The sequence below is a fragment of the Doryrhamphus excisus genome, linkage group LG2 (assembly GCF_037039965.1).
Source record: "Doryrhamphus excisus strain RoL-2023G ecotype Guam linkage group LG2, RoL_Dexc_Guam_v1.1, whole genome shotgun sequence".
Taxonomy (NCBI): Eukaryota; Metazoa; Chordata; class Actinopteri; order Syngnathiformes; family Syngnathidae; genus Doryrhamphus; species Doryrhamphus excisus.
Window position 1 is genome coordinate 20,408,276 of NC_136358.1, and position 22,879 is coordinate 20,431,154.

A 22,879-nucleotide genomic window follows, 5' to 3' on the forward strand; every position below is an offset into this window, starting at 1 on the left:
AACCCTAACCCCAACACCTTTACCTTAACCCAACACCCCAACCCTAAACCCAATCCTAACACCCCAAAACCAACACCCTAACCTTAACCCAACACCCCAACCCTAAACCCAACCCCAACACCCCAACACCCTTACCCCAACCCTAACCCCAAACCCAACACCCCAACACTCTTACCCCAACCCCAAACCCAACCCTAACCCCAACACCCTAACCTTAACCCAACACCCCAACCCTAAACCCAATCCTAACACCCTAACCCCAACACCAACACCCTGACCCCAAACCCAACACCCCAACTCTAACCCCAACACCCTAACCTTAACCCAACACCCCAACCCTAAACCCAACCCCAACACCCCAACCCTAACCTTGACACCCTAACCCAACACCCCAACACCCATTTTCCTGTAAGATTCCCATATTTCAACTTTGATGAGTTAAAAAAAACTCCCCCCCCTACTCCCCCCCTCCCGGGGCGTGTTCGGGGCATGTTCGACCAGCAGGCGGCGTCAGGACGCCTCGGGATCTGTCAGCCGGGGAGAGGGAAGCCCATCAGAGCAGCTGGAGAAGGTGAACGAATCCACGGATTGTTTCTGCCATTGACCATGTTGTCTCCTCGTGTCCAGAAGAAAGCAGAGAGGCCACCCCTGAGTGTCGCTGACTCCACCCCACTTCCTGTTCCTGCGAGCCCGCCGCTGGGGATTCCATCCACACTCCCCACCACTAGCCCCCACCCTGCTGATGAGGACACGGCATTGCAGCGGCCTCATATTCATCTCATTAATAATCCATCTCATCCATTTGCGTCCTCGGAACGCCACCCCCGGCCCCGGCCCCCCTCGCCTCCAAAGCCTCTTCCAGCAGGCGATACGCTTAGTGGGAGCCTGATGTCATTCCGACTCATTTGATTAAAGAAAAGATTCCAGGACAAATACCAGCTCTATCTTTGTAGTACTATCTAAGTACTTCCTAACTCACTTTGTCGTCATGGCGAGAACCACCGGACTCAAACTCTCGCTGATGAAAAGTCAATACAAAACTCCATCAAAACATCCTGCCTTTTCCAGAGATAACCGTGCCTACTTTCACTGGTGTGGAGCTGTACCTAATCATTTGTTACCCGGCGTCGTGCATAAAGTGCAAGGCGAGGACTTTTCTCATCAAAGCTGTTTGCTACTTGCTGAGCGTGCCAATGACTTGGTGGAATTTAACCACGATACGATGTCGTGTAGAGAGACGGCATGGGGGCAAAGTGAGAAATTATAGTTTTTGGGGCAACTTCTGATATGGTTGTAAAGTATCCATCAGTAATCTTGACTGTTGTTAGCCAGCAGCTGTTCCTAATAATTTGGTTTCTTATGATGGCCGTTTGTTACGTGCTTGATGTGTGGATGATTTCGAAGAATGAAGTCAACGATCGGATGCAGCGTAGCGGGAAGGCGTGGGGGCAAAGTGAGAAATGATAGTTTTTTGGGGCAACTTCTGATATGGTTGTAGAATATCCATCAGTAAAGTACTGTCGGTACATGACGATAATAATCTTGACTGTTGTTAACCAGCAGCTGTTCCTAATAATTTGGTTTCTTATAATGGCCGTTTGTTACGTGCTTGATGTGTGGATGATCTCGAAGAATGAAGTCAACGATCAGATGCAGCGTAGCGGGAAGGCGTGGGGGCAAAGTGAGAAATGATTACTTTTTGGTGGGAGTCTGGATAAAGACCAGTGTAAAACTGTGAACAGGAAGTGACTTCCTGTTGAGAAACACCGCGCTAGGATCTCACTTGTATTCATAAAGCTCTCTGCTGAACATGAATATTTCAGCATCGGTTCTCCGGCTAATAAAACTTGAAGAGATTTTCTTATTCCTAGCATTCCCGCCGGACTTTTGCGGCCACGTCTTTCCGCGAAGCAGATGAGGATTTCTCCCGATGATGTTGGCACTAAAAAGCGGCGTGGAGAGGTCGTGCTGCTCATTAGTCACGGGCGGCTGGAAGTAAACATGAGTGAAATCGATGGATTAGCCAATAATCAGGCTGGGAATGCTGATTTATTAGCCTCGTGCCGGACTGTGATAATGAGTGCTGGAAGGCACGGATCCCTCGGGAATCTCCCAGGCAGGCCGACTAATGGAACTCCGATATAAGAATGGCCTCATCCTGTCCGCCCTGTCTCAACACGTCCTTCCTGAGTGACAATTCATCTGAAGAAGCCGAAACACATCAGCCGGAGTGCCGGAGCGCCGGAACACCGGGGCACCGGAGCGCGGGAGCGGAACTAAACCAAAAACTGCTCCAATCTGGCACCCGCCGTTTATCTGCTCCACCCCCTGATGGCGCACGTGTCTCCACACGGCGGTTGTGTTTTCACGAGCGGAGTTCAGAGGCTGGTTCTGATCTCCGACTTTCAATTTCCGTCCGAGTGTTCATCCTGCTAATAGAAGACCTTTGACCCCGTCCCCGCCGGGACGACGGCAAGAGGAACTAAACGATCTGATGGATGTTCTCCTTGGATGTTCCTTGGCGGCCGTCCCCTGAGTCAACAGCCGCCCGCCCGCCGGGCCCCCACGCAAATAAGAAGCACCTGCCATCACACGCTCCGGCCTCTGGGATCAGGACGTCCCGCCGGGCCGACATCAACAACAACGAGGGCGCCAGGATGGGGGCGGGGGGGCCCTCCTACATACAAGGCGCTCACATGACAAAGTCAACGTGACACGGACCTGTCTTCCATGCCACATATTCATCCGTACATGTTGCACAAAGATCCCTCTTGCTACGTCTTCTTCCTCCCCGGCAGAGCTCCGTGTTATGGAACGTCCGGCATGTAGGCCAGCCCACACCACAGCCAGCCGCTATGCTATATGCTATATGCTATATGCTATATTAGCCCCTGCCGAGTCACCTTGTGGAAGGTCAGCGTTCGGCACCAACAAAAAAAGCATTTAGCTACACATCAAAACATTTACGTCTGCAGTACTCATACTTTTAAATACTACTACTACTAATACTACTACTGGAAAAATAGAATACATATTTATTTCACTCATTTAAAAAAAAGTAACAATACTTTAAAATATAAAGTATAAACAAATTATAAATAAATTATAAATAAATTATAAATAAATTATAAATAAATAAAAATAAAAAATAATAAAATGTTTAAAAAAACATGGTAAAATGTATATTTGTATAGGATAGAAAATGTAATGTCAAATTACAATTCATGAATTTATAAACATGAAAAGAAATCCATACAATAATTGCAAATTCATTATTAATTCATAATTATTTCATTAATAATAATTCAAAATTACAATTATTTTTTTTAAATAAATCACAATATTAGAAAAACTGGAATCCAAAAATACTGAAATGTAACAAATGTCAGTATATCAAATATATAGTATTTATACAGTGTATTTGTATTCATCGTTGAATAAAAACTACTGGCTGTAAAACTAAAGACACTACAATATCCTCTACACAGAGTACATGGAGTACACCGTGTACATGGAGTAGAGAGAGCCCCGCCCCTTCCTCGGCGCCTCCCCGGCGCGGCCCAGGAGACCCGCTAGCAATCAGTCAGCCGGCGGTGACGGGGGCTTCCGGGGGCTTCCAGGAGTGTGAAAGGTTAACGCGGCGCGGCTCTTACCTGCCCGCAGCAGCCGCCCCCTCCGCGCCCTTGTTAAGCCTCCTCGTACTTCCTCATCCGTATGCTAGCAATGATAAAGGCGAGCCGCCTTTAAAGTCATCATCAACGCGACAGCTGATGACTTTCTTTCTTCTGTCAAAAGATGGCGCTTTGTTAACCTTGAAGGACCTGCTGGACTCCAAAAGGTGGGTTTCCTACCTTTATGCACCTTCCTGGACCTGGAAAAGACCAAAGCCTGGTGTGGCTAGCATGAGACTAGCTAAGACTAGATAAGCTGAGGTAAGATGGCTAGCATGAGACTAGCTAAGACTCGATAAGCTAAGGTAAGATGGCTAGCATGAGACTAGCTAAGACTCGATAAGCTAAGGTAAGATGGCTAGCATGAGACTAGCTAAGACTAGATAAGCTAAGGTAAGATGGCTAGCATGAGACTAGCTAAGACTTGATAAGCTAAGGTAAGATGGCTAGCATTAGACTAGCTAAGACTAGATAAGCTAAGGTAAGATGGCTAGCATGAGACTAGCTAAGACTTGATAAGCTAAGGTAAGATGGCTAGCATTAGACTAGCTAAGACTAGATAAGCTAAGGTAAGATGGCTAGCATGACACTAGCTGAGACTTGATAAGCTAAGGTAAGATGGCTAGTATGAGACTAGCTAACACTAGCTTAGTTAAGGTAAGATGGCTAGCATGAGACTAGCTAACACTAGCTAAGCTAAGGTAAGATGGCTAGCATGAGACTAGCTAACACTAGATAAGCTAAGGTAAGATGACTAGGATGAGACTAGCTCAGACCAGATAAGCTGAGGTAAAATGGCTAGCATGAGACAAGCTAAGACTAGGTAAGCTAAGATAAGATTCCTTCCTTCCTGATGAACTCCACAAGATGGCAGTAGCTGCAGGTGCAGCTAGCAGCATCCAGCGGCATTATCAAGCTCTGTGGCTGTGTACGGGCACCATTTTGGAAGAGGGCAGAAAGGGGCGTGTCCAGAATGTTTGCCAGGCTTTGCTACACGTCTAGCCTTGTCTTGCTAACACGCCGCCTCAACGTGATGGCGTTTTCTTACGCAACACATTTCTACATGATGGGATGGGCGCATGGATGGCCCCCGTCTCCCGTATCCAAGTGCTCAATAAGACGCGACCTTCACAGGGGGGGATGTCGTGGGGGGGCCGTGGAACGCAAAAAGCAACGCAAAACATCACATGGAAAACGGAGAGTGGGGGGGCATCGATGGCGATTTGTGTTGACAGTCCTGAGGCCATCAAAGCATTGACATGTTATATAAACGCGCTAAATCCCCCCCTCCCCCAACGTGTATGTGGGTCACGAAGTCCTCATCGATACGTCCAATCACAAGCATGAGAACAGGAGGCGCTGCAGGGCAGAAGAACCTCAATAGCTGCCGATGATACGCCCATAAAAACATACAAACACCCTAACTGGCCGTGCACGCGTATGTGCATGTGGGCGTCATCGTTTGTTTGATAGACAGCCGAGGAGAAGCACAGTGTGGGCGGAGGCTGTAAGTCCAACCACGCCCCATTCCCCCTCCCACTTCCTGTTTGCTGACATCAGCTTTTTTAGGCGCATAATTACTGTAGGTTTGCTCATATGGACTAGCATACTGTAAGCATACTGTTAGCATACTGTTAGCGTACTGTTAACGTATTGTTAGCGTACTGTTAGTGTACTGTTAGCATACTATTAGCATACTGTTAGCGAGCTGTTAGCATACTCTTAGTGTACAGTTAGCATACTGTTAGCATACTGTTAGCGTACTGTTAGAGTGCTGTTAGCGTACTGTTAACGTACCGTTAGCTAGCTGTCAGCGTACTATTTGTATACTGTTAGCGAGCTGTTAGCATACTATTAGTGTACAGTTAGTGTATTATTAGCATACTATTAGCAAACTGTTAGCTAGCTGTCAGCGTACTATTTGTATACTGTTAGCGAGCTGTTAGCATACTATTAGTGTACAGTTAGTCTACTATTAGCAAACTGTTAGCGTACTATTAGCTAACTATTTACGTACTGTTGGCATACTATTAGCATACTGTTAACATACTATTAGCTAACTATTTACATACTGTTAGCATACTATTAGTATACTGTTAGCGTACTGTTAGCATACTGTTAGCGTACTGTTAGCGTACTATTAGCAAGCTGTTAGCGTACTGTTAGCGTACTATTAGCATGCTGTTAGTGTACTATTAGCATACTGTTAGCATACTGTTAGCAAGCTGTTAGCGAGCTGTTAGCGTACTGTTAGCGAGCTGTTAGCGTACTGTTAGCGAGCTATTAGCGTACTGTTAGCAAGCTATTAGTGTACTGTTAGCGAGCTGTTAGCCAGCCTTTAGGGAGCTGTTAGCATACTATTAGCATACTGTCAGCATACTGTTAGCGGGCTGTTCCGTTGCCAAGTGAAATTGTAGCCTTAGAAGAGCTGGATAACAGGAGCACATGCTTCAAGCGTAAAAATAAGCCAAGCGCTGTTAGCAATCCAAGATAAAGCAACAGGATGTGGGTGGGGACTATTTCAGCTGGAGGTTGTGTTGAAGAGCACGGCCCAGGTTGGGACTTTAGCCCTCATAGAGCCTGAGGAAGATGGCAACGTCTTTCAAGTGTAAAAATAAGCCAACCAAGTAGTAATCTAAGATAAAAACAACAATATGCGCATGTTTAGGAACTTCAGGTCGTGTGTGAGATCACGGTGTGGACCAATGGGAGAGCACGGCTCACTGTGATGCGTTTGAGTATCCTGGGACTTCCTGGTTGCAAACAATGAGTGGGGGAAGAGAACGCTAACGATGACGCTGCCAAGACGGTGCGGCTGCGGGCGACGTAGCAGACGGACGCGGGCTCCCTGGAGGAGACGCATCATCAAACGTCTCCTGTCATCCTCCTCTTCATCAACGTGAAAGAGGGACAACATCACAAGGAGATGGAAGAGAGAGGAAAAAGTGACACCATGTTCCAGCTGACTTCAAGAGGGGGGGTTGGAAAAAAAGAAGATTTGGGGGCCATCAGTTGAGTCATCCGGCGACAACAAAATGGTTGGAATCAAACGGAAGGAAGGAGAAAGAAAGGAGAGGAAATGATGAGCGTGCAGCTGCTTTGCCGCCAAGCTTCATCTCCTCGTATCACTCCTTTAAAGCAGCCACGCTCTGCATGTGTGTGTGGAATGGGGATAGGAATCCAGGACAGATACCCCCCCCCCACACCCACACCCACCTCCAGAGATTGGACACCCTCCACCCACACCCACACCCCCCTCAGGGAAAGATGGAGTTCACCTCCAGTTGAATCAAGACGCTAAGAAGGAAACATCCTTTCCTTTCTTTTATTAGCATTCTACTTCCTTCAAATATTAGCTACAAATATACACAATGACTACTACCAGGAATACCATGACATGACTACTACCAGGAATACCATGACATGACTACTACCAGGAATACCATGACATGGCTACTAGTACATGACTACTACCAGGAATACCATGACATGACTACTAGTACATGACTACTACCAGGAATACCAAGACATGGCTACTAGTACATGACTACGACCAGGAATACCATGACATGACTACTAGTACATGACTACTACCAGGAATACCATGGCATGACTACTAGTACATGACTACTACCAGGAATACCATGACATGGCTACTCATCCATGACTACTACCAGGAATACCATGACATGGCTACTAGTACATGACTACGACCAGGAATACCATGACGTGACTACTAGTACATGTATACTACCAGGAATACCATGACATGGCTACTACCAGGAATACCATGACATGACTACTACCAGGAATACCATGACATGACTACTAGTTCATGACTACTACCAGGAATACCATGACATGACTACGAGTACATGACTACTACCAGGAATACCATGACATGACTACTAGTACATGACTACTACCAGGAATACCATGACGTGACTACTAGTACATGACTACTACCAGGAATACCATGACGTGACTACTAGTACATGACTACTACCAGGAATACCATGACATGACTACGAGTACATGACTACTACCAGGAATACCATGACATGACTACTAGTACATGACTACTACCAGGAATACCATGACGTGACTACTAGTACATGACTACTACCAGGAATACCATGACATGGCTACTACCAGGAATACCATGACATGGCTACTACCAGGAATACCATGACATGACTACTACCAGGAATACCATGACATGACTACTAGTACATGACTACTACAAGGAATACCATGACATGACTACTAGTACATGACTACTACCAGGAATACCATGACATGACTACTAGTACATGACTACTACCAGGAGAACCAGAGTATAGAGGGGGAGAAGCCATCTGCTGTGGCCCAGCAAGGTGCACTGTATTCGGTCTGTATTCCGTCTCGCCTCTGGCAAACCTTTGGCGGTAGCATTGCGCTTCAGGCAGTTGTTTGCTCGCTGATGATGTTGCCTTGGCAACATGGGTGGGGGGGGGGCGGCGTGATCACACCGCAAGGACAGGGAGAGCCGGCAGGAAAGGAATTGAGCGCCATAAGCCAGCCAAGTGTGTGGTTCATTCAAGTGTTAAAAACAAAAGAAAGGAAGGGCGACATCTAGCGGTTAGACGGGGCGCTGCAACCCCGTGATGCGCCGCCAGAGGGAGAACAAAAGGTCAAAAAGGTGACATTTTTCCCACACATGCCTTGCAGGAATGGTGCTGTGGAGTTTGCCAGGCGTGGAAGGTACTTGGGAAGTGTGACTAAACACTAAAAGGGGGGGCAGTGGAGGAGGGTCGGTCATGTGACGAGCAGACACCCCCTGATGGTGTATTTGAAATAGGAAAAGATCAAACACGGATGGCAGAGGGTATAATTCAGGCTCCGCTCGCTCTCTTGTCTCACTGCAGGCAGCGATTAAAATTACATCGCCGCCGCAGCAGCAGATTCCATATTCAGCAGAGTATGAATTATCTATTAAACATGACTGGAGTCGAGAGCGGGGCGCCGTGTAGCTGAGGTGTCACTGTGACAAGGAGCTTTTTTTTTTGCTAGCGGTGCACTTCATTTTGGAGCGATGCCTTCGTGATTAAAACACTAAAAACGCAACATTGAGGAGCATGAGTGCCATGTCAAAGTACCCGGCCTGCACGCAGACACACCACTGGGATTTGCCTGGAGGGGGGGCAGATTCGGACTGGATCTTTTCCTTTCTATTCAAGCCAATATGCAGGACAGCTGTCCGGGTGGGGAAACGCTGACGCCTAGCGGCCACTTAGCGTAACAGCAAGAAATTGAACTGAAACAATTAAGCTATTTTTGATGTCTCACAAAGCAGAACATCCAGTGTTGGTCTTCATGCTGTTTTAGCATTTGTCATGAAGAGCTACAAAAGTAGACGCAAATGTCTCGAAACCATATCCACCGTCCGCTGCCGAGCTGCAGGTTGGAGAACTTTGAGGCTTTCAGGCCTCGGTCAAAGTGGGCAAACGCTGACATCTAGCGGCCACGTTGTGTAACAACAGGAAATGTCACCGAATTGGATCAAATGAATTTAAATGGTGTCGTAGTACATAGAATAAATAAACGGATGACGTTTGTTTCGGTAGAGGGAGTTCAAAGGTGAAATATGTTGACTCCGCCCCCTCTATTACGCAAAATAGCAGAAGCGGAAAAGAAAGTCGCCTTTTATGCCTTCATTAGCGCTAAAACATACTTTCTATGAAGCCGAACGTCACTGAGCTGACTGTGAAGGACTTCGGACGTCGCCCGGTGAGGATCCTCCAAGGCTAAGCCGCAAGGCAAGGGAATCCGGGTACCTGCCCCGATGGCCTGCACAGTGTCCTTGCCCGAGGCGGACCTCACCTGCACCATCTGCTTGCAGATCTACAAGCACCCGGTGGTCCTAAAGTGCAGCCACAGCTTCTGCAGCCTCTGCCTCAAGCAGCACTGGGCCCACCAGAGGCCCCCCAGGTCGTGCCCCCTGTGCCGGAGTCTGTCCGTGGACGAGCCGGTGCCTTCGCTGACCATCAGGAACCTGTGCGAGTTCCTAGTCCAGGACGACGGCGGCGACGACGGAGGCGGCGACGGTGAGCCGTTCTGCGGGCAGAAGGACATGTGTGTTCTTCACAGGGAGGAGCTCAAGCTCTTCTGCCTGGTCGACAAGGAGCCCATTTGTTTGGTTTGCAGCAAGTCCAAAAGACACAGACGGCACGACTGGTGTCCTATCAGTGAAGCCATCGATGATGCCAAGGTAGGACAAAGGAGGAGAACTCATGACTCCATGTTGTGTCGGTGGCATGAAGATCTCATGTCAGCCGCAGCCTTGATCCTCTTGGGTGATTGGCCGGCTTCCCAAGAGAGGGTGTCGGTCCTGTTGGCGTTCAGGTCAGCCCCTCAGTGAGACTTTGGGGTGTACTTTAGAGTAGTCAGGGTACAGCTTGACTCGCTGTGCTGGCCTTATTCCAAAATGAATGGCCACCATTTTGTGGTGGAACACTGTTATTGGTTCAAAATACATAAAGTATGTAGTACTCTACATTGGCCACTAGGTGTCAGTGAGGCACCTCGGTGTGCTGTGACACTGCTTTTCTTGGCAGGAAACAACAAAGAGCGTCCTTATGTTCTGTTTACCATAATAAGGAATCCAAATGTAAAGGTGACTATAGGGGTACTATCTCATGTCTTGAGGGCTCTGATGATGTCAAGATCATGGAATTAGTGAGTTGCAAGATCATTCAGCACAAGTGCTGCCGGCACTGGAGGAGCTGTGGTTGAGCGAGGCCAGGGAGAGACTCGCTGATGACGCAAGCTGTACACTGACCGCTCTAAAGATGTCAATCATCTCTTCAGGCCAAGCTAAAGTCAGAACTTTGCTCTCTGCTGAAGACGAGGGACGTTCTGGACAAAGTCAAGAAGAGCTTGGAGGACGCTGAGGAACACATCCAGGTGGCGTCATCAAAGCCCAAATGTCTTTTCACGCCACCTCGTCCTGAGGTTCTTCTGCACTTCTAGATGGAGGCCCAGCACGTGCAGAAATGCTCCGGCGAGGAGTTCGCACGCCTGCACAGGTTCCTGCAGGCCGAGGAGGACGCCCGCATGGTGATGCTGCAGGAGGAGGTGGAGGAGAAGGGTCGAGCCATGAGGCAGAAGATCGGCAAGGCCAACGCCAGCCTGCAGTCCGTGTGTGTGTCCATACGGGGTCTGGAGGACAGGCTGGCTACGTTGGGGGTCTCTGTCCTGCGGGTAAGGAACCCGAGGCCGCTCAGCCTTGAATGAAGCTGCTGATGTTCCAAACTGACGTGTCTTTTTGGGTCTTTCAGGAGAACGAGGACGCCACGGCAACAGCAGCTGGGTAAGGTGTGGATCTTTGGTCTCCTGGCGCTCTCTCATTCTTGTCTTTTTTTTGTCCTCAGGGATGTGAGCCTGGTGGACATGCAGCTGTCGGTGTCGGGGAGGCGCCTCGACGAGGCCAAGTACTTGGGCTCGCTGAGCTTCCACGTGTGGGAGAAGATGCGACACATCATTAAATGGTAAAACGACTTGGCAGCCACGCCCCCTTCACCGGACTAACCACACTCTTGTTGAAGACCCTGCACGAGATCTGCATGGTCCCGGGTCAGCATTCTCCTAGGCCGCGCCTGCACGTCCCCGTGTCCCCCATGGAGAGGCCACGCCCATCACGCCGGCCACGGATCCTTCACGTCTTCCTCATGCCGTCGCCGCCGCTTTCCGCTTGGCGACAGAAGCTTGGTTCTTCATTAAAAAGATCATTTTGTCTGGCAGCTTGGGATCCTTCACTCCATCAACGTGGAACGTACCACTACCACTTTGAATATCCTCCTTCATGGAACATACTACTACACAATAACTTCTATTTGAATATACTCAATCATGGAACATACCACTACACAGTAACTTCTATTTGAATATACTCAATCATGGAACATACCACTACACAATAACTTCTATTTGAATATACTCATCATGGAACATACCACTACACAATAACTTCTATTTGAATATCCTCCATCAACGTGGAACATACCACTACACAATAACTTCTATCCTCCATCAACGTGGAACATACCACTACGCAATAACTTCTATTTGAATATACTCCATCAATGTGGAACATACCACTACTCAACAACTTCTATTTGAATATACTTATCAAAGTGGATCATACCACTACACAATAACTTCTATTTGAATATACTCCATCATGGAACATACCAATACACAAATACTTATATACTCCATCATGGAACATACCACTACACAATAACTTCTATTTGAATATGGAACATAACACTACACAATAACTTCTATTTGAATATACTCCATCATGGAACATACCACTACACAGTAACTTGTATTTGAATATACTCCATCATAGATCATACCACTACACAATAACTTCTATTTGAATATACTCCATTATGGAACATACCACTACACAATAACGTCTATTTGAATATACTCCACCATGGAACATACCACTACACAATAACTTCTATTTGAATATCCTTTCCTCATCCCAATACCAAACTATTGATATGAAAAATATGAGTGAAATATTTGGATGAATAGAATATTTTTGTATGTATTTAGTATTTCCCGGGGGTAAAGTCAGTATTTTATGAAACTACTCATTTAATTCGTCATGTAAAAATCCAACACTACATAATATAAACATACCATATTTTATATGGACAAACATGTAGAATTAGTGATGTACAGTGAAAGGGAAATATTTGGACATTTTTATGACTTTGCATCAAAGAGCAAAGTCTCCGCCCACTTTCTGTTGCCTTTCATCTTCATCTTTATGTCATCATCTTCATCCTCATTTTTGCTACCGTCAACATTCGGGAGCTGACAAGGTAACTTTGTTGACAATTAGCCCAATTAGCCTGCGCGTGCTAAATGCTAACAGTACATTGACGGCTTTGTTGCAAACGTCGGTCAAAGTTGGGTGAGTGACGTCACTGGCGAGCTTGTGGCTTCATTTGACATTTTAAAGCGTAGCTAAGCTAACCTGCTAAGTTTGCTAACTTCTCCAGAGCGTCTGAGATGACTGTCGAGCCCCACAGAGGATTGAAGAGAAAGCACATTCCAGAGTCCCAGTCCTCCAAAGCCAGCCCCACGTTTCTGCTCCTGGAGATGCCGACAGGCACCACCGGTATCTGGCCGATGTGGACGTCCCTCCTGTCGCAGGATGGGGACGTCGCTTGGGCGGTCAACCCCTACAGCATCAGCATCCATTTGACCCCGAGGACCACCGGGCGCAGCTCAACCGAGCAGCCGCCCCCCACTGGTGGTCTGGTGACTGCTGCTGTGAAACAAGGCTCGGACAGCCACACTGGCATCTTGCACAATAACGCTCCCCCTGGCCCGGCGCCCCCAGGTGACCAGCTGTCTCAGTCGCCAGCCGCCCCCTCTCGGTCCCCAGCAACACCTCCTTTTTTTCACACCTGGAGCTCAGCTGATGTGGACATCTGTGACAGATTCCTCTTGGGGCAGTGCCCCGCGGGCTCCTTTTGTCCAAAGCATCACACCCAGTTCCCCTTCCACTGGCAGCTCTGGTGCCTCAAAATGCGGTGCTGGGTGGACGTGCCGCCCCGTTCCCAGGTGGCGTTGGAGCGCTTGTACTGCAACGTGGATCGGGACACCGCAATCCTCGACGACGGGTGAGTGGAAGGGAGTCGTTTGGGGGCGGCCTTTGCGCTCCGCCTCATTTGGTCCCTTCTCTGCAGGCACAAGAACCTCTTGAACTTTGACTTCATGGAGATGGACGACCCCTTGAAATACGACAGCGTCAGACGCCTGAGTAACTCCGAGAATCTGCTCGTCAACCCGTACTTCCCGTCCAAGTGGCGCATCTACTGGTGGAAGGACACGGAATGGGAAGAGTACAGCCAGGTTCGTGGGTTCCTCAGCTTGCCGTGAAGTTGGCGGAGTTGGGAACTCTAGACCGTCAATGTCTTGCAGGACCTGTCCACATTTCTGCTGTGGAACATGAGCCAGAAGGAGCCAGAGTGTTCGTTCGTCATCGGAGGACAGGAGTACGAGTTGGACTTTACCAACATGACACAGATCAACGTCAACACAAGATTCCAGAGGGACGTCCGATGCCGGCCCGTCTTCCGCTCGCCCCGGTCCATGCACCCTTACCTGAGGTTAGTACCCGGTTTGATCCTGTTCTTACCACAACTCATCGTCCTCACGTCCTGCTTAACCCTCCCACAGGACGGGGGTCCTGACAGAGCACACCCAGCCTCTCCTGGATCCCCCTCAGCCCAACTTTAGCGTGGACCCTCTGGAGGACTTCACCTCCTGGTACCCTCCAGTGTGGTCTCTGGCCTCGGGGCAGGACTACAGCCTGGTGGAGGTTCCGGCCTGCTCGTGGGCTTTCAAGACAACCCAAAAAGTCTTCCATGAGAGTCTACCTGAGACCAAGGTGGACATTATCAGCATCCACATGGTTCAGAATGTCCTGCACTGGGACAAGTACCAAAGGTTAGGCTGAACTTTTAGTACAGCTTGGTTCAGTCTGGTACCAAGTTGGTCCTGGTACCAGATGTGGTAATGTTTCCACTTGGCAGGATCTGCTAACACGCACCTGGTCTTAATCACTTTTTGCCAATGAGTCAAAGCCAATTGCACCACAGATAGATTGTGGTCCTGTGGAAAACGCTGACCTGATTGTTTTGTGCCTGCAGGCACAAAGTGTACATGCAGAAGAAGCACGGCAGCTCCAAGGAACCTCTGGAGCGCCATCTCTTCCACGGCACCACCGGGAGGGCCGCCGAGGACATCTGCCGCAACAACTTCGACCCCCGCGTTGCCGGCGCCAACGGGACGTCCTTCGGCTGCGGCTCCTACTTTGCCATGTCGGCTAATCTGTCCCACAGGTACGCGTTGACGTCGCGGCGGGATCCCTGTCGCCACACCTTCCTGGCTAAAGTCCTGGTGGGGGAGGTGACCAGGGGTGAGTGCGGGTACCTGCGTCCGCCTGTGCGGAGCAGCGCGGGATTCCAGAACCAACGCTACGACACCTGCGTGGACGATGTGGACGAGCCCAGCATGTTTGTCGTCTTTGACAGCAGTCAGTGCTACCCCTACTTCCTCATCAGGTACGAAGACGTGCCCGCCGTCGTCCACATCTGAAGCAGCCATGCTGCGTCCTCTTCAGAATAAAAGACTCGGATGTCCCGGATGGTTTATTAACAGAGATGGAAAGAATTACTTGGGTTTGATGAGGCGTTCACTGACCTCTTCATGTGTGTTAAATACAAAAGGTTTTTCCTGACTTTGCCATATTTCATACGCTGCTGGCACATTCTAAAAACTGTTCTTCAGCTGCAGACGTGCTTTTATTTACAGTCTGTCCGCGTGCAACTTTGCATTCACGTCTTCAAAAGCCACAAGGTAAAGTCAATAAAGGGCGCAGGATGTTATGGTGTGCTTGAGGTGCGCCTGTGTGGCGTCTCGGACTGTTCACCCCTTTTCTGGCCAATGTGCAGTGGCGATAAAACAATGTTAAGTATTGACGCTAGTGCATAAATGAGTGGCGGGTGAGCGTTAGCTAAGCTTAGGTCGCAACCGGTTGTACTGTCAGGTGTGAAAAAACGCAAAACGCCATTTTTGAGCATGGGTTCTCTGTCATGTCAAACTCAAAATTGACGTACGGTTGCAAGCTAGGCTTTTAGTGTGAAAGCCAGCGTCCCCTAGTGTGGCTCGGGGGGCGGGGGGGAGAAGGCAGCTTCAGCTTCAGGTTCATGGTTCATTCGCACGCCAGCTTACTGTCGAAGCTGGACAGGCCGATGGCGAAGGCCTGAAGGGCGCACAAGGGGTAGTTGTAGTCCAGCGTGAAGATGTCCTCGGCCACGCGGCCGAACTGCATGACGATGTAGTCGGCTTGTGGGGACGGAAGGGAGGAGAGACACGTGAAGAAGCGTGTGGCGGCCGAAACTGTTGGGACGTCTGCGAGGGACACTTACCGTCGTCGTTGTGGACGATCTGGAAGTTCTTGATGGAAGCCTGAGTGACGCGTCCGTGGAAGTTGAGCACAAATGACTGCGTGTCGTCGTTCCAAACGGGGGCCTTGTTGTGCAGCTCGATCAAGTTGTTGAGGGAGTGACCGCTCTGCCAGCGGCTCAGGAGGCTCTCCTGTTCCTGCAGGATGAAGCCAAATGGAAGATACACGAAAACGGCGAGGGGGGGTTAAGTATGGAGGGGTCGGACTCACGTTGTGTGGCCTCACAGGCACACGCTCAAAGTTGGTGCTCATTCCCGGGATGATCACAGTCATCTTGCGGGGTCCCTTGAATCCCAGCACGTTGGTTTCCTGCTCCGGAGAGAAGAAGACAGAGTGAGCCAATGACACGCGGCCGAGGGCGTGGCCTGCGTGTGTCACTCACGTAGCAAATGGCGGCGAGCTCCTGCCGAGTGCTGACCCCCTCCAGTAACGCCGCAGAGTTTTTGCAAGGGTTTGTTCCGTTGTCGTACACTGTGAATTTGGTGCCGATGAGGTTGGACCTGGTGGGAGGAGCCCAGAAGAACCTTAACGATGGTGACCACTCTCATTTCTGGACTATAGAACGCACCATTATTTAAGTTGCACCCACTATGCGTAGATAAGTCACATTGGTCTGTTTCCACATCATGACATAGGACATTAGTACTGCAGGACATTATAGGATATTAGTACTACCTCAGCTTTCCGATGAAGCTCTCTCCCTCTCGTGAGAGATCGGTGGCGTCTACTGAGATGAGGTAGTTGGACGTCTTACTCTTCTTCCTTTTCCGTCCTGCCAACAAAAAGACCTAAGGACAGCGAGAAGGAGACGTGTTCAGTCAAGATCCACAACGGTGAACCAATGTGCTCCACTGTCACCTTCTTGCCGTCCTCCCTCTCCATGTGCATGTAATATGTGGGGTACATGCCACGGTCCATGCCCTTTTTGTCGCGGGAGATGCGGCATCGTACTGTGGTGCCGCGTGGGGCTGGAACCAGGACAAACTCCTCTAAATTTGAGACCTCCAGAGACGAACTCCGGGAAGAAGGCGAGCCGCCAGCTACCACTTCCTGGGAAGGGTCCTTGGCGCTGGAGGCAGACGCAGGCCTTGTGGCGTCCACGCTGGGCGTCGGGGATTGCGGACGCGCTTCCTCGTCTTCACTAGATTCGTCAAAGTTCATGCTGCCGGACAGCCCTAGGAGGCGCACCGGGAGTCTAGGAAAGGTCTCCTCAAAACATCACCTATGCTGTTCCTCAGACTCACCTTGTTTTCGCAGGAGTTCATGGATGTCCGTCTTGGGCTCCAGCAACGTCTCCGTGTCTCCGACCTTCTCTGGTTCCTCTGTCACTGAAGCAGGAGAAGGAGGAGGAGGAGGCTGGGTCTTGAGAGGGGACTGAGACTTCACCTGGGCCTGCTTCACTGATGTGACTTGGATTCTCACTCCCTTATTGGGAGTTTTGGATCCCAGAAAGACCGCCGGTCCGTCGATGCCTTCCGCAGAGGAGAGAGGGGACAGTTAAGCAATCCGATGGCAGGTGCCCACCGTCCTGGTCTTACCGTCCATGACAATGTCGCCGGCGTTGCTGAGATGGGACTCCATCAGCGGGGCCTGTTCCTCGCTGCACCGTGTGCGGGAACGCCGCGGCCGGGCCTCGGTATTGGGCTGGACCATGTGGGGTTCCTGCCGCTTCCTCCGCTGCTTCTGCTCCAGCAGCGACCTCTGAGGCATCAAAGGTCATTTGTCACACAATGCGGGCCGGCTTCCTATTCTCCACTGTGGAGCAAACATTGGCACCAAACTACTTGCTGTGCTCAGACAGCCCGGTAGAACCTTGGGAAGAGTTCTCTTTAAGCTCCCAACCTGTTTTTCCAGCTTCTGCTGCATGATGCTGCTGTGATCCTCAAATCCACTGCAGGGAGAGAAGAGACATTCCCAACATCATCTGTCTATACCGGAACGCTGAACACCCCATTCCTTTTACTGACTCCGGTTCTTATGACTCACTCATCGAGCACCCGCGAGTCAGTGACACGCGAGTCTTCATCGAGTACCCGTCAGTCAGTGACATATGAGTCTTCATCGAGCACCCGTGAGTCAGTGACACGTGAGTCTTGATCGAGCACCTGTGAGTCAGTGACACGGCAGTCTTGATCGAGCACCCGTGAGTCAGTGACACGTGAGTCTTCGCGAGCACCCGTGAGTCAGTGACACGTGAGTCTTCATCGAGCACCCGCAAGTCTGACACAAGAGTTTTCATCGAGTACCTGTGAGTCAGTGACACAGGAGTCTTCATCAAGCACCCGCGAGTCAGTGACACGCGAGTCTTCATTGAACACCCGTGAGTAAATGACACGGGAGTCTTGATCGAGCACCCGCGAGTCAGTGACACGCAAGTCTTGATCGAGCACCCATGAGTCAGTGACACGCGAGTCTTTGTTGAGGACTAAACTTGAGTCTTTGTCAAGCATTCTGGGGCAGGAAGGAGAAAGGAGAGTTGACTTTAGGAAGGGGGGGGGCCTTCTCCACAAGGCTCATGCATTAACAAAATGTAGGTAGAGTAACCGTTTCACAATGAAGGACATGCTACTGGGTTTCCTTTTTTAAAATAGCTCACAGTCGCAGGGGTGAGTAAGTGAACGAGTCAACAGAGACGAGTACCTGTGAGTCAGTAAAAAAATAATGGGATTTGAACGACACATCTCTAGTCCATACATAAAACAATGAAAGACATTGCATGCAGAAAGAAGACAGTCAAAGACAGTAACAAGGCATGCAAGTGTCTGTCAAAGGTAATGCACATGGACGTCTTGGATGGACTGTTCCACCATGATACCCTATACTATATTCCTATACTACGCTTTACTGTACACATTCAGACAACATACACAACACGTCTCCTAAGGACAAAAGAGGAACAAGTCGATGGAAGGCCGTGGTTTACCTTGCCGCTGTCGACCCGGACGAGAAGCTGGCCGAGCTGGAGGGTCTTCGTTGGGGGTGGGATGGCAATTTGGGAGCCCAGGGAGGAGAAGAGAAGAGTTAAGAGAGACAACACACGACGGCAGGCGTGGCTCATCAAGGTTTCATAAGGCTTAGGTGAGACGACACGGACGGACGTAACCATGGCGACGCCACCCCGGTTCATTTACAAACAAGCAATTGTAATCGGAGGCCTTCGCACTCTGGAGTCAAAGGTCACATTGTCCAGATTATAAGAGACACAAGGACACACGGGCTGAATGTTACATTTGAGTCTGGAACAAGAGCAGAAAAGGTCACAGTCAGTCCCATCATAATGTGTTAATTTGTTGTGGGGGTCCAAAAGTAACAATATAGTGGAACCTTGGTCAGGATCATCATTCATTCATTCATCATTTTCTACTGCTTATCCTCACGAGGGTTGCGGGGGTGCTGGAGCCTATCCCAGCTGTATTCAGGCAAGAGGCGGGGTCCACCCCTGGACTGGTGGCCAGCCAATCACAGGGCACATATAGACAAACAACCATTCACACTCACAATTTGGAGTGGCCAATGAAGCTAGCATGTTTTGATGACATCATAGACGGGAGATGTACATTTTCCATGTTAACCGGAACACACTTGTACATTTTCCATGTTAACCAAAACACACTAACTGGGGCGAACGCTAGCCAAGTTGTAAAAAGAGTGTGTGGCGAAACACTGGTGTATTCCCCCAGGCATCTGATGCATTCTTGGATCAATTCTATTCCCACAGCTAATAATGAAAGCAAACACTCAGGATGATGATGCATTGCACAAATGCAGAGCTCAGTCAAAATTAACCTTTATCAAACTGTCAGCTCACTTTGTTCAGTCCCTTTGCGGGCCCAGTATGACGCAACATTTATCCTAAAATCCCCACACTTCATCTGCAAGTATGAAGAACATCTCCTGCGTGCTACTAATGACCCAAAATGCACAAACAGAAGCTCCTTTCCCGCATCTTTAACCCGCCACAGATGATGCACTACCTGTACGACCAGCGGCTGTAGACGGGCTGCGAGGCATCGCTCTTCATCGACTCCATCCTCGTTTCAGAGTTTGCTCCCCGCCCGAGAGATGCTGCCGTTTGTTATGCGAGCGGGGGCCGGCGAACCACAGCTAAAACGGTCCCACCCTCCCATGGGTGGGAGTCGTTGCCATGACTTCACACAACGCGGAAGAAATGAAAAAGTTCTCCTTGGAAGACTATTTGGACTTCCTGACTACTTTGACTGCAACTTATCCAGGTGGGGGTTACTGGGATGGGGATTGCCTCCAGCACAAACTATTTCAAAAAAACACTCGCTTGTCAGATTCTTCCACTAAAAGCCTCGTTGCTAGGAGACCAGAACATCTCCATCCTCTATTTTCTTTTCTTCACGCCACAGAGCGACAACCTGAGAGTCTGTTTGTGTGTGTTTGTCCTCGGGGATGGCCTTCAAATGACATGGATGTGGACTGATGAGGAGCAAGGGAGCGGATGGAGCTCACCGGTGGGAGTAATTGCTCGGGTTGATCCAAAACAAATGACGGAAAAGGGCGAGGTGATGTGGTAATAGACATATTATAGACATACTTGGGAGCCACTCATGTGCATCACACACTGGTGTCATAGTCAGATTCACACTCAATAATCAATAATGTGCATGAACAGTACAAGGTAAGATCATGCTAGCACATTTCACCTGATACGGTAGCCATTACTGTGCCTGGGAATCAGCACACCAACTTCCCTACTTAAGTGTCTTTTTCCATTGTTTTCAATTGAACATATTTTGTATGTTGCCGTTTGTTTCATCTATTTATTTAACAATTACTGGCATTTTTATTGAATTTGGGTCCCCCCCCCACCCATCCCTTGTGTTTTGGAGGCATGATGTGGTATGGAATGGTTTTTGTTAGGGACATGTTTATCACATGATCACATTCAACGTCTCCGAAAACTGTAGGAAAAAGCCGAGCCGACATCTTCTCCACGTTTATGGCAGGTCGTTCATTACAGTACAGCCGAAACCACCCCCGAATAGCCAAAACACACCATTAATGTCAATGGGCATGCATGGCATACACTTTGTTTGATGACAAAAGTTGCACCGGAATGACGGCGAGTTGAAACGTGCATCATTTCCTCCATTGCGATTCGCGACTTAACATGAAAACACCGGAAGTCAATTAAATAAAACACTGGAAGAACCCAAATAAATTGATACAACATGAAAAAAACTCTTCATACGGTACTTTAAGTGCGTTCGACGACACTACATTTGAATTCCCGATTTAAGTTTTCCCGTTAAAGGTTTGTTTTTGGCGTTTATAAAAGTTGTCCACAAGTTGTTAGCTAGCTTGACACCGTAGCAGCTACCCCCCACCCGTCGACGAGTAGAGTTTTTTGGAGTAAAAAGTGACGCAGTAACCATGGCGATTAGCCTTGTGCTCATAACGACACATTCAGAACGGATAGTTAATAGCTGTAATCAGGAATAAGGTGGTTTATTCTCACCTGATGCTGTAATAACTCATGTTTATCCGCGGTTGCTAGGGAAGATCCCCCTGCCGACTTTTCTTCGCCGAGCAGAACACAGCAACGCCGTCCTTGGTTACCGCACGCCCCAACAAGGCGTACTGTCATTGGTGGGCGCCCCAGCCAAGCTGCGTGTGATTGGTGGATGACGTACAGAGGGGCGGGCCTGCTGCGCGTGTGCGTTTTGTCGTGCAGTTATGGATTTTTGAGGCGTTTATAAGTCACAAAGACAACGTTTTGACGCTGTGAGACAAATCAAAGGTTTTCAGATTGTTATATTGTCATTTATGCTGTTTTATCGTGCTGCAATGCATTATATGTGTACAAAACTAAAATTTCCCCCCACATATTTTACATAATAAACCTGGGGAAAATACTCAACATATATGTCCTGATTCGCTCACATTAGTTTTACTTCTTCTTCTTTCTCTTTTGGCTTTTCCACAAACCCTCCATTTAGTGCCAAAACAATAATTTCATACATATGTCATCAGGTCATTTGTGCACCAATCAGCACATCACATTCCGACAGAAGATCTCTCTCCTTGAGCATCGACATCAGATTAGTTCTCCTCCTCCATGTCACCTTCAAACCGTAGTGGCGCTCCGGCGTGTCTGGCACCAGAACATCAGGCATTTGATGGTGTGGTGGTGTGCAGGGCTGAGCTAGTATCCAGTGGGCAGAAGAACTACCGTCTTCTCGTGTTACTTTAGGAGTATCCACATCAGGTGGTGCGCAGATGCTGCTGCTGCTGCTGATGGAAGCTCCGACGGCTGAAGCATCCTTCACGTTTTTCCTTCTTCTCACGACTCTCTTTGGCGTCTCCTGATGTCCTCCAGAGACCGCCACGTTGGCCTGCTTAGCATAGTGCTGCCCTTGTGGCCCAGACTGGAACGCCAATGGCAGGAACTTGCACACGCTGCTCTTCCTGGATAGCTGGCTGCAAGTGTCGAGAATGCTGGTGACAGAGTGGCACTTCCTCTTCCTCCTGCCTGGTTTTGCTGCTACTGAAGTGTCAAACTGGGGGCTTACCTTGAAGAATAAAACACACACAATGTAAACAATAAGCTGCAGAGATGCAAGTTAATTGTATGCATGCATGCATGCATGCATGCAAGAACATTACCCAAGAGTAAAGATGCTTGCTGCTGTTGCGTTCTTGTGCCTCTTGTGTGAAATGTTCCTTAGGATGGATGGCGGCACGCACCTCAGGACCAGACTGGAGTCTAACGCCGAGTACAGGCCGCTCCACGAACAGCAACGGAGGTTTCGCTGTCTTGGAGTTTTTACGTGGCATTAAAAGCCCATGTCAGAAGACCTGTAGGTATATGAATGTCGTGTCGTTGGCGACAGCTCAGCTCAATAACACACTTTTCTGTTCATTTCCTGCACACATGTTCTGCACTGACGACACGCTTCAGTGGAAAATCACGCTTGATCAGCATTCACAACGTCAACTCACCGTACCGATGGTCTTCTTTTGTAACATTGCGCGTATCACGTACATAAAATATGCATTTAGCGAGTCTTTGTTGTCGTCGTGCTGCATTCTTTGATTCTCCGCTAGTTTTCAAACAATGTACTTCCTGGTTACGTCATTCTCGCTGCTGATTGGCCTGCGCTTCAGCTTAGCCTGCCACCATTGGTTCATTCCAGTCACA

General features: G+C 49.0%; 4 protein-coding genes across 5 annotated transcripts; 2 read left to right on the top strand and 2 right to left on the bottom strand.

The window, feature by feature from the left end:
• The first annotated feature begins 9,271 nt into the window (after positions 1 to 9,271).
• LOC131132570 (E3 ubiquitin-protein ligase TRIM35) lies at positions 9,272 to 11,450 on the top strand. Of its 2 annotated transcripts, none has more exons than XR_013625227.1 (6): positions 9,272 to 9,921; positions 10,521 to 10,616; positions 10,683 to 10,913; positions 10,991 to 11,027; positions 11,084 to 11,200; positions 11,258 to 11,450. XR_013625227.1 is itself a non-coding variant. In XM_058078318.2 (6 exons), coding segments are annotated over exons 1-6 (903 nt in total). In that variant the 5' UTR covers positions 9,275 to 9,495; the 3' UTR covers positions 11,259 to 11,450. The 2 variants fall into 2 exon arrangements, 1 of the variants encoding a protein (XP_057934301.2); XM_058078318.2 differs by having other exon boundaries at positions 9,275 to 9,921; positions 10,991 to 11,022.
• A 1,346-nt stretch (positions 11,451 to 12,796) lies between these two features.
• LOC131132568 (protein mono-ADP-ribosyltransferase TIPARP-like) lies at positions 12,797 to 15,058 on the top strand. The gene is made up of 5 exons (XM_078787880.1): positions 12,797 to 13,360; positions 13,427 to 13,592; positions 13,662 to 13,849; positions 13,920 to 14,189; positions 14,393 to 15,058. The coding sequence occupies exons 1-5, from the start codon at positions 12,834 to 12,836 to the stop codon at positions 14,838 to 14,840; spliced, it is 1,599 nt and encodes a 532-aa protein (XP_078644006.1). The 5' UTR covers positions 12,797 to 12,833; the 3' UTR covers positions 14,841 to 15,058.
• Positions 14,299 to 21,302, bottom strand: tulp3 (TUB like protein 3). Its single transcript, XM_058078317.2, has 11 exons — positions 21,197 to 21,302; positions 18,635 to 18,679; positions 17,554 to 17,602; positions 17,250 to 17,412; positions 16,956 to 17,183; positions 16,570 to 16,886; positions 16,387 to 16,499; positions 16,094 to 16,211; positions 15,922 to 16,020; positions 15,674 to 15,848; positions 14,299 to 15,590 (listed from the first exon to the last, which is right to left on the bottom strand). Exons 1-11 carry the CDS (start codon positions 21,214 to 21,216, stop codon positions 15,457 to 15,459), a joined length of 1,461 nt encoding a protein of 486 aa, XP_057934300.2. The 5' UTR covers positions 21,217 to 21,302; the 3' UTR covers positions 14,299 to 15,456.
• Positions 21,303 to 21,496: 194 nt separating this feature from the next.
• On the bottom strand, positions 21,497 to 22,873 carry rhno1 (RAD9-HUS1-RAD1 interacting nuclear orphan 1). Its single transcript, XM_058078458.2, has 3 exons — positions 22,681 to 22,873; positions 22,345 to 22,536; positions 21,497 to 22,250 (listed from the first exon to the last, which is right to left on the bottom strand). The coding sequence occupies exons 2-3, from the start codon at positions 22,513 to 22,515 to the stop codon at positions 21,708 to 21,710; spliced, it is 714 nt and encodes a 237-aa protein (XP_057934441.2). The 5' UTR covers positions 22,516 to 22,536; positions 22,681 to 22,873; the 3' UTR covers positions 21,497 to 21,707.
• Positions 22,874 to 22,879: the final 6 nt, after the last annotated feature.

Coding starts and splice junctions, on each gene's coding strand:
- rhno1 (XM_058078458.2), bottom strand. CDS start 22,515: ATGCCACGTAAAAACTCCAAGACAGCGAAACCTCCGTTGCTGTTCGTG. Junction 22,251..22,344: donor GCAAGCATCTTTACTCTTGG/GTAATGTTCTTG, acceptor TTATTCTTCAAG/GTAAGCCCCCAGTTTGACAC.
- LOC131132570 (XM_058078318.2), top strand. CDS start 9,496: ATGGCCTGCACAGTGTCCTTGCCCGAGGCGGACCTCACCTGCACCATC. Junction 10,617..10,682: donor ACGCTGAGGAACACATCCAG/GTGGCGTCATCA, acceptor CTGCACTTCTAG/ATGGAGGCCCAGCACGTGCA. Junction 10,914..10,990: donor TGGGGGTCTCTGTCCTGCGG/GTAAGGAACCCG, acceptor TGGGTCTTTCAG/GAGAACGAGGACGCCACGGC.
- tulp3 (XM_058078317.2), bottom strand. CDS start 21,216: ATGAGTTATTACAGCATCAG. Junction 17,413..17,553: donor AGCAGAAGCTGGAAAAACAG/GTTGGGAGCTTA, acceptor TTGATGCCTCAG/AGGTCGCTGCTGGAGCAGAA. Junction 15,849..15,921: donor TGCCTGTGAGGCCACACAAC/GTGAGTCCGACC, acceptor TTCATCCTGCAG/GAACAGGAGAGCCTCCTGAG.
- LOC131132568 (XM_078787880.1), top strand. CDS start 12,834: ATGCCGACAGGCACCACCGGTATCTGGCCGATGTGGACGTCCCTCCTG. Junction 13,361..13,426: donor ACCGCAATCCTCGACGACGG/GTGAGTGGAAGG, acceptor CCTTCTCTGCAG/GCACAAGAACCTCTTGAACT. Junction 14,190..14,392: donor CACTGGGACAAGTACCAAAG/GTTAGGCTGAAC, acceptor TTGTGCCTGCAG/GCACAAAGTGTACATGCAGA.